This window comes from Sprattus sprattus, assembly GCF_963457725.1.
Source record: "Sprattus sprattus genome assembly, chromosome: 2".
Classification (NCBI taxonomy): domain Eukaryota; kingdom Metazoa; phylum Chordata; class Actinopteri; order Clupeiformes; family Clupeidae; genus Sprattus; species Sprattus sprattus.
This window is the reverse complement of record NC_137921.1, coordinates 12770264-12780535: the sequence shown is the minus strand read 5'-3', so window position 1 is coordinate 12780535 and position 10272 is coordinate 12770264. Positions and strand designations below refer to the sequence as shown.

Below are 10272 nucleotides of genomic sequence, written 5' to 3'. Positions count from 1 at the left end.
ACAGCCCTGTCAGCACAAAGGCTGCTCACCTCCACACAGCAGTTCATGTCCAGCGTGATGTTGCCCTTGCAGTCTTTGCGGTCCTCATTTGTGTAGTATGAAAGACTGTTTGGTTTCAGTGTGAACCACCGTTCCTTCCAGTTCCTCCTCAACTGGCTTTTCTTCCACAGGTATCCCTTCAATCAACCATTTAAAATAAACATGGACTCAGAGATCATGAGAAAGCAGTCGTTATGAGTACTGAACATTAATGGTGTTCATGTGTGTTCTCCATAGTACCTCTTTCAGCACATTTCCAACTATTTCTCTGTAAACCTCTTCTACTGCCATGCTGATTATTTCCTTAGCGATGCCCCTGGTCAACTTTCCAGAATTCATCATCGTAAGGAATGCCCACACTGTGAATCCATTTTGTACCACTGACTCCTGGGATAGGAAATCCTCCAATTCCACACAGTTGAGCTCCGTACTCATGGCCATGAAAATCTTCTTGAGCAAGTACTCGACCTTTAGAAAGCACAGTTTCAGTAGGCTGATTATTTTCCATTACCCACAGTATATTGAAATTTTTAAGAAGATAGCTCATAAACCTGAGAGGACAAATGGTAACGGTTATCAATCATATTAATTACCCCAACACACATGGCTAAAACGTCTTCCATACTAACATGCAAAATAAGAAATGTAGTTAAAGAGTGAATGCAATGAATATACAAATGTTTTAAAGTTATCCTTGGGATTACTCTTTTGTTTATATGTTCCACACCAGTAGTGTGTTCATATATTGAGATTGCTAGCCCCCCTCCCGCCCCAAAAAGTGTTTTCTCATCAAACACACTGTGGTGTAGTAGCATGCAAGAAGAGCAGGCCAGTGCATATGACTTTAGATTTAAAACATGGCAAATGTCCAAGCTGTGCTGAGCGTCTTGGGCTGCAAGAAGCAAAACAACTAGAAAGGATTAAAGTCACGTTCTAATTATGGTTGTTTATATCTTTTCCCTCAAGTCTCCATCTGCTCTACTTCCCCAGGAAATAAAACATACATTTAGACTACTTGGTCTAAAACGTGTCAACTGTAATTAACATATGCAGCTATACTGTAAAAAAAAATCTTCACCCCTGACTGAAACTGCTGCTGCCAACAAAAGTTGTGCAAAACTACCGGAAACCATGCTGCAAGAGACACAAGATGGCAAGAAAGAACGGAAAAAAAAAACTGAAATTCAACTGACTCAGAATGAGAGAAGAATGATACATTCTGAGTACACTTCTAGAAAAAGGATATCTATACTAAAATACTAAAGTATACCAAAATGATGGATCGCTGTAATGTTCAGACTTAAAATCAATTGATTAAATGTATTAATTTCAATACATTAAGCCTGCTTAATTTGCATATTAGTATGTTGTATGTTTCATATTCACATCTGATATTTTGGTCTTCTCATGACCTAAAAGCATGTGCTAATATAAATATATATATAAAAGGGCGGTCTACTACGAGTGTCTACTACAGAATCTGCTGTTAACCAGAGACACCTCAAGGCCACAGACAACTACCGTTCTGAAAAAACATCGAGGCGAGAAACCCAAAGTTATTTAGGGGAATATAGATTCATGGATTCATAGGTTGTTTTAGTGTTAAATAAGATTTTGCTAAAACACCCTCAAAAGAGGTTGAATTTCAGTTTAGATCCTAAGTTTCAGTTCAGAACTCTATCTCTATGAACAATCAAAGGTCCTGACAACAGAAAAAGTATTTTTACCTCCTCTGGTACCATGACCAGAGGGTACTTGTCTTCTGACAGAAAGTTGAACAGGCACCAGAAACGAAAAGCATCCTCTTTCGGCAGTATTTTTATGTCGCCATGGTGATAGTTCTTCTTGGCAGTCAGTGTCCAACACAGGCTGTCCACATCCTCCTTCACATAACTCCCTGGTACCACCTGGGGGGCACACAGGTGAGGTCAGAGCTCTGGGTCAAACATGTGGCAAACACCATTGGCTGACAGTGGCTATGCAGTCTCATATACAGATAGCGTGTTGCTACTGGAAGATGTATGGAAAACTCGTCACTGGAAGCCAGGATTGAGGTATAAACGTAAGTTGATGAGTCATGGGAGTTTTTCAAGCGGTGCAGGTCAGAAAACACTCTTCATACATTGCACGTTCTCAATTTCAACAACACTAAATAGAGTGTCCTTAGTCCCTAACTAACGAAAAGACACAAGGAATTATAACATATTCTCCTGTGTATAACTAGGAGCTAAATATAACAACCATGCCACACATATACACACATATACTGCTTCAGATGAAATTAATATCTCTCTCACCATCTTACGAGTTTACTTAGATAAAAACAAATGGTACCTGAGTGGAGTCCTCAGTTATTGATGGGAATGTGCCCCACAAAACTTATGAAGCCCCTGAGTGGCACTGAGTTCTAGCACATTAACAGACAGTGATTTGTTTGTAGCCAGAGCCAGCTTAATAACCCGCGGTTGCTAGGAATGAGTGACTGTTTTCTACCTTGTCGAGGATATACTTGTTGAGATAGGGCATGTAGCCCTGGTTGGACACAGGTCCGTCGTCGTCATCTCTGAAGTGTTCATCCAGAGCAACGGGATCATGGGGGATGCTCAGGACTGTGCAGAGGTTGTGGGACAGGACCTGAAACCCAATCGCACCCAAATGAATGCCAGCCCCTTATGTATACAATATTTGTATGCCTAAGTTATGTATATGGGCCATTCTACCGAATTCGTGTAATATGCAGTCCCTCAACAATAAAAACTATTTACAAAACAATTAGGTATTTAGGCATAGATATTTACTAAGAAAATGTTATGGTCTATATAAACCCAATGCATTAAATGAGATAGTGATAAGCTAAATATATACAAAATCATCATTTATAGGGTACTTTCTATTGGGAAGTAGCTGTCCCCAACCCTGGCATCTAAATTTCAATGCCTTTAAATAACACTTTTCAATTTTTTTTTATTTTTTTCAATGATTTAATTTCAAAGATCTTTATGATTGGGTTGAAACAGAACTTGGAATATTTAGATTTTTTGTGGGTTTGATTTTGATCAATTAACTATACTCAAAAAATCATGTCCCTAGTTTTCATGTCACTACCGAAACACAAGAGTTTTAGTCCATTGGCTGAGCCTGTGTTTTAGCCACGACCCTGCATTTTTGACCATGCAGTGACACTGCATCCCTGTCCCTAATGGTTGAATGGTAAGTAGCTAAATCCCATAGTTTTTATATAAATGTGTTCCAAAGTCTGAAAATCGACGTGTAACCTTAAGAATTGTCACTACCGAAACCCATGTTTTCTTCAATTAAGTAAACCTTTTGGGGTTTCATGCAAAATCTTATGTTTGTATGTGTACCTCTTCAAAGATTTGTTTGCAAGCCGTGTGATTGCTAGAATCCTTTATTTATGCTTAAAGTTAGCTAGAATTGTCACTACCGAAACAGTCACTACCGAAACATATGGTAGTGACCAGATGATTTCGGTAGTGACAAAATGAAATGGTAAGTAGTTCAATCCCATCATTTTTAGATAAATGTGTTGTGTGGACTAAAGGGAAGGCACTACCGAAACAGTGCAGTCACTACCGAAACAGATAAATTGTATAAATTGAATTTGAAAATTTGGTAAAAATTTCATTTTTATGGATTTCATTGTGAAAACCTTCAAGAAATATTTGTAAAAATTACTCTTCAGAGAAGGGAAGGAAACACAATCTGAACAGGTCAATAATAATACTATTTTACTATAGTAAATGTGATGTTTCGGTAGTGACAATTTTTGGAAGAGGAAAAACATTCCAACACATTCTGAAAATACAATATAAAAATTGACTGTTCTTTTACTAGATATGTGTACTTTACATATGGTACAATATACATACGGACAAAGTTTTGGGAATAAAAATATTTTTTGGGAAAAAATATTTCCGACGTGACTTTGCACCAATTCGGTAGAATGGTCCATATATTTGTATCAAACTTTATCAAAGTTTATTTATACAGCGCATTTCATATCAGGAGGTAATGCAATGCGCTTCTTGTATTTGACACTTGTATTTCACACAGATTTTCCTGAGGGATGAAAAAAACATATCATGTAAGGGCAAACTTAATACAAAGCACGCACATACACATGTACAGCAGACCTACCACAGACCACTGAGAACAGATCAATATTACAGAGAATGATAGGCGAGACTAAAGAGGTATGTCTTAAGTTCTCGTTTAAAGGTTTCCACCGTTTTAGCCATTCTTAGGACTTCTGGGAGAGTATTCCAAAGGCTTGGATCATCGAAACTAAAAGCTTTTGGTAGACTAGACAAGAGAGAGTTACAGTAGTCTAGCCTGCTCGTGATAAAAGCGTGCATCAGTCTTTCGTAGTCAGCCTGAGTTGCACCTTAGCAATGTTTCTTCAGTGATAAAGTTATGTTTTAATTATATATTTGATACGGGTTTCAAAATGCCATACTTATTATACATACTTGTTATATCCCATCGCACAAGAACAGATGCTTAAAGCATTTGCATGAATTCAGATATCATATAGTTCATGTCAAAGATGTAGCTCTCTTAAAAGAACAAATCAAAAGGTATCCTTCCAATAAAGCCTTACTGACTAATTTTCTTAACATCTCCAGCAATGAGTCACTGGTGGTATTTATCAAGAAACTGAGAAAGAACAGCTACTTTCATAGTGCACAATGCCACCTAGTCTGAGAAACAAGTGATCATTGCGAGGACCTCATCGGTGACACTCTGTCTGTATCTGAGCATGGGAGGAGCTTGGATCTTGTCTTTCCTGCCGGTGGGTGCAATGAGAAGAATATGTAGTAGAGTTGAAAGGAAAAAGTGTTTGTACACTGACGCAGGCTATTTTTAGACAGCAGCTGTCCTAAAGAACTCATTAACTAGGTAACTATTAGGTTAAACTACTTGTTGGGTGGGAAATTAGATATCTGATCCACTAATTCATAGTCAGAAACATCAATATTTAGATTTTATTACTTTATGTCCACCTGTTAGTGTGTGTTTTTAATTTTTTTATTTTCTGCAAATATAATGAAGGCACAATGCTACTGCACTTGCAGGTCAAATCCATCGTGCGCCAAGCGCAAATAGCAACTCAAAAGTGGGCATTGGACATTGGATAAAGGTAGACCTATAAATAGTAGAGATTCATTGTATCAGCAAAACTGTATTACAATGACAATAAGTTCTACAATGAATTCAATTGACATACAACTTCTTGATGGATTCTTAGAAAATAGGCTTTCTACGGAGCCCCTAAAGTCATGTTTGTTGAACACATCTTTCAAAGTCGTCATGCTAGGAAACATTGCAGACTTTTCATTGAACCTCCACACGCGTATCTGAGGTATAACTTTATATACTTTAAAACCACATCCAGTTGGCCTCTTCATCTCTCTGCACTGAATCGAAACACCTACCTCAAATTCATAGAACACTACACACAGAAACATAGTCACAAGTGGAGTCTGCTGCCATTAGTGTATGCAAAAATCTGGTGTGTTCAAACTGCTACATCTTAATACTGCAATTGTCTGAGAGTTACATCCACAGAAGCAATGTATCCCCGAGGCATGTAGGGGAACGAGTAATATCATTTCAAGCACCGCGAAACATAAAGGCAATGTGCTCTCAATGATTTTTGTGTAGGCCTGCATATTTCCTTTGTAGAAGGAACAAGGTGTTCATCATTGACTCTTTACTAGGACAAGTTAGGATTTGCTGACAAATTAAATTGGTCAGTCAGCAAATAATCATACATTATATATTGAATATTACATTTTAAGAGGACAATATAGATCTCTGTGCCATTATTGCTGGTGAAGACATAGTACTTAAATCATAGTTTTCTTTCTCTGTCTCTTCCGAAGCAACAGGATGCATTTAAGGAACTTGAGATGATAGACAGAAGTGCATCAAAAGCTGAAAATGAGGCCTGATTTACTTCAACGTGGACCAACAGCTCACCTTTAGCTGGGACTTCGACACTTTTCCACTCTTCTCTATATCCAGAGCAGTAAAAGCGTACCAAATGGACTTAAGCAACTCTGAACGTAAGTCCATGGCTGAAGAGACATAACTTCTTTCCTCTTTTTCAGTTTGTTTCAGCTGCTTTTCACTCTGTCGTTCACGCACTTCCTCGCCTCACTCCCGGACGTGTGGCCCTTCTGGGGCTGCCTCATGCACCCTGTTACAAAAGATACTGAGATCTTGAGCTCTTCGACGAAGTCACACCCCCTGCTGGAGTCCTATTCAGAAACATGTGAATCCCAAATCAATAGACATGAGGGTTTAAAAAGGTGCAATAACTCTGATTCTTACCCTCATTATTCTTTCTTAGTTTTTAGAATTAAGGAATATATTGCTGGAACCCAACACAACTAATTTTGCTGTGAACTTAGCAACATCATAATCATAGATAGAAACATCAAAAGGTGATTACAGACAACATCCCCTTTCCAGTGCAGACAATCTATCATAGGAGTGTTATCTGTGTTTGTGTGGGAGTGGGATGTGGAAGTCATATAGAGAACTAAACCAGTTACAGGGAACTATAACCTACAGCCAAAAGACAACACAGGTCAATAACCTCACTGAGGTTTGGTCAAAACTATAAATAGTTTTACCATGGTTAAAAAAGGAATGCAATTCTATCAATCTACATTTGCCTGTCCTTCCGTCCATCCATCCACATAATGGCTGTATTATACAGAGCACAGACAACCTGTGATGCATACAGCAGGGGGGGGGGGGGGGGGGGGGAATTAGCTCTCCCAGGTAGATCTGCCGGATGTGCTCCAATCCAACAGATGGCAGTGTTCTGCTGAAAATTGTTTCAGGGGTGCAGGGCGACTCTCAATAGGACCTCCATCATAGCTAGCTAGCAGCACATTTTGGGCTGTCGACGCATTTTAAAACAAGTAAGGAACGCATCAAATCTTCAGTCATCACAGTAAAAGTATATATATGGACGTAAGGACACGCAAATTATGTAATTTATGTATGCGGCTTATGCAGCAATAGCTAGCCATACTTGACGGAGATTGCTAGCTAGCCAAATAAGAAACATTTTCAAGAAACTGTAGCCAGTTATCATGGAGCAATGTTTTTATTAATTAACTATCTTATCTGCCATGTATCGGACATTTAATGGTCTTTCATCACATGTAGCGTGCAACGTCATTGTTTATCTATAGTAATGTCACATGTCCCTGTTATTCCACGTAACGCAGTAACGTTATGTCCTGGCTGGCTATTAATCTATCTAGGATAGCTAGTTTACAAAGGCATTTAAAAAAATAGTTAAGCTTGCTTTTTTATTTGTACATAACAACCCTCGTCAATATAACACTGGCCCCATGTCCTCACAAAATGCATCTGTTTGCCCAGATCTGAAGGGAGCTTAAACTGGTCATGTCAGTTGACAAGGTACCCAGCCTAAGGGCTCTGTTGGTTGTTTCCTTGACCCTGTTGTGCTTTGAGGGAATCTCCATCGTTCATGCCAATAAGGTAACTAGACAGCAAACTATGTATTGACCTAATGTAAGATTGCAGAGGTGTATTGTGCTCTGACTGAAAGGCATTATTTTTCAGAATTTCGAAGATGTGCGATGTAAGTGCATCTGTCCGCCTTACAGAAACATCAGCGGGAACATCTACAACAGGAATGTGTCACAGAAAGACTGGTGAGCTGACATTTTTTTTTTTATGTTTTACGTATATAAAGCTATAAGGCAATATGATATGAAAAAGTCAATTGTGCAATGACTCAATTACAACCTAGGGGAAATGAATCATAGGTCTGTCTCTGTGTCTTAGTAACTGCTTGCATATTGTGGATCCAATGCCTGTTCCCGGACATGATGTGGAAGCTTATTGTCTGCTCTGTGAATGCAAGTATGAGGAACGCAGCAGTAACACAATCAAGGTACGAAACACACACACACACACACACACACATTCATTCTAATCTGTTTTGTGTGTTGTTCGCTCTATACAGCTTACATAAAAATGAAGACTACCAACAAGGCTTTTGCTTTGTATTTTTGCAATGGTGTTTTTGCCATGGTGTTGATGATGTTTCCCTCCCATAGGTGACCATAATAATCTACCTGTCTGTTGTGGGCAGTCTTGTCTTGTACATGCTCTTCCTGTTGCTCATTGACCCACTCATCCGCAAGCGTCAACCTTACACACAGCAACTTCAAAACGAGGAGGATGCAGAGGTACCGATTTCCATGTGCCAACGCATGCATACCAAAGCACTTGTGTGTTCATATCCATGGGCAGAGCCAAAGGGGTGGCCAACCCTATACAAATAGTCTGGCTCTGCCACTGTGTATATCAGCATGGTGATCTTAGTATAAAAAGTGTTATTATGTTTGTATGTATGTGTATTGCTGAGGACAAGAACGTAAACAAACAGACCCACTGTTGTAGGAGTGGTTTGATAAAAGCCGCAAGTCAAGTGATATTCAAGTGAAGTGTGAATGAATTTCTTTGTGCATCTGGGTTGCTTTGGAGTGGCAATTCACCCACCTGTGAAGGACCGAAATGCTAAGTGCAGCTACCAGTTAGTTGTAGTGTTATGGTTTTAAAACCGACCTGTCTTACCTCTCCATTATAGGACATCCAGCCTCAGGCCGAGGACGCCCAGGATCGTGGGAGCACAGTTCTGGAGCGGGTAGAAGGAGCTCAGCAGCGCTGGAAGAAGCAGGTGCAGGAACAGCGAAAGACTGTTTTCGACCGTCACAAGATGCTCAGTTAAGCCGCCTAGGCTGCTGTCAGCTCAGATCTCCTCTTGTTTTTGCCCCAAAGTGCTTCTATATCAAGGTCACGCTTCAAACAAAGATCTGGATGTCAAGTAGCATTGGCGTTCCTCAAAAACAATATGGCTTCGTCTAATATATTCAACTAAACTGGATAGTGTAGTAAGTGTCTGGAAGTGAACTGACACTTCAGCACTTAATCTTTGTAAGGGAAACTACTGCTACTTGAATCCAGACGCTTTCATAAAGTTCGTTTTTGTAGGTGTAGTGAAGAGAAAGTGGGTCACATGAGTGATTGTTGTTCAAAGAGCCACACGAAGCCACACTCGCATCATCTCACCTCACTCAAGCTAACCAATTACGCTGCCTTGCGGAACCAAACCTCGATTTGGAATAGATGATTTGATGGTATTACTTGTGTCATGTATTTATCTACTTTATTTGTTATCAATGTAAACAAGCAAGACAAAGGGACCCATTTATTTTAATTGAGTTGCACTTTTATCAAATGAATATTGGTTTTATGTGGTCTCTTAAGTTCCTCAGACTACTACAGTTTTGTAGAAATGGGTTCATCAGATTTACCTAGATATCTACCACTCACATTTCTAGAAGCTTCAAGGTACACTTTTAAAGTAGGAAATCGCCGAAGATGTATGATTACATTTGGCATGTTATTGAGAAAACAATGAAGCTACAGTTAAAGCACCCCATGGCATACAATTTTCCTTTAGTTGTACATTACATATAATAACCACATAAGCTACATCGCTAGTCTGCACTTTCTCTGAAAGATTTGAAAAATCTACTTTCACTGTTTGCACCTCCATTTTGGAAGGTGTTTAAAAGTAATTTATTTCCTATTTAATTTGTCGTAGTTTTTGAAACTATTACTTGAATTGGTTATTACAACCACAAAGTAAATGTGAATTTTCTGTTGTTTTGCACAGTTTTTTTTATTTTAAGTACATATGATTAACTTGTTGTATTATGCACTGTACCTGTGTTTCCATGCTTGTATTGTACATGGGGAGCATAAAAAAATGGCTTAAATGCTTTTACTTCTTTGCCTTTTGTGTTCATTAAGTCTGTAGTATTAAAGGGTCTATATTACTCTGACCGTAACACAGAACTACATAGTGCATATCCGAGATGGCTAGTGGGAAAGACACAGGTGTTTAGCTGTCCTTCACATGACCATATGCTTTCAAAATTAATTTGAGGATGGTACCACAACTAGTTGCCTATAAAAACCATACCATAATTGTTGCATAGTGTTACTGTAACCTTAAATGGTCTATAATACTCTGACCGTACTATGTCAGAGAGATAATTCTGGTCAATGGAGTCATATGCTTGTTACCATCTCTAATTCCTCTGAAACCCCCCATTCAAGCACATACTCGGAAGCACTGGTCATTCTCTATAA

At 38.9% G+C, this 10272-nt stretch overlaps 2 protein-coding genes across 2 annotated transcripts in view; one reads left to right on the top strand and one right to left on the bottom strand.

The window, feature by feature from the left end:
* The window catches only part of def6a (DEF6 guanine nucleotide exchange factor a), an 11268-nt gene extending 5120 nt beyond the window's left edge, over positions 1 to 6148 (bottom strand). Inside the window, exons 1-5 of the mRNA XM_080833489.1 lie at positions 6043 to 6148; positions 2533 to 2673; positions 1767 to 1946; positions 280 to 507; positions 30 to 176 (exon numbers count right to left, since the gene is read on the bottom strand). Of these exons, the coding sequence (XP_080689615.1) occupies positions 30 to 176; positions 280 to 507; positions 1767 to 1946; positions 2533 to 2673; positions 6043 to 6138 (792 nt within the window). The 5' untranslated portion in view covers positions 6139 to 6148. The remainder of the gene's footprint in view (positions 1 to 29; positions 177 to 279; positions 508 to 1766; positions 1947 to 2532; positions 2674 to 6042) is intronic.
* Positions 6149 to 7461: 1313 nt separating this feature from the next.
* On the top strand, positions 7462 to 9480 carry tmem9 (transmembrane protein 9). The gene is made up of 5 exons (XM_080859013.1): positions 7462 to 7584; positions 7669 to 7760; positions 7894 to 8002; positions 8169 to 8300; positions 8702 to 9480. Exons 1-5 carry the CDS (start codon positions 7489 to 7491, stop codon positions 8840 to 8842), a joined length of 570 nt encoding a protein of 189 aa, XP_080715139.1. The 5' UTR covers positions 7462 to 7488; the 3' UTR covers positions 8843 to 9480.
* The last annotated feature ends 792 nt before the right edge of the window (positions 9481 to 10272 follow it).

What these genes read in the sequence shown, in the direction of transcription:
- tmem9 (XM_080859013.1), top strand. Translation starts at nt 7,489, where the DNA reads ATGTCAGTTGACAAGGTACCCAGCCTAAGGGCTCTGTTGGTTGTTTCC. An exon ending in CCATCGTTCATGCCAATAAG is followed by an intron (nt 7,585 to 7,668) that starts GTAACTAGACAG and finishes ATTATTTTTCAG; the next exon opens with AATTTCGAAGATGTGCGATG. An exon ending in AATGTGTCACAGAAAGACTG is followed by an intron (nt 7,761 to 7,893) that starts GTGAGCTGACAT and finishes TCTGTGTCTTAG; the next exon opens with TAACTGCTTGCATATTGTGG.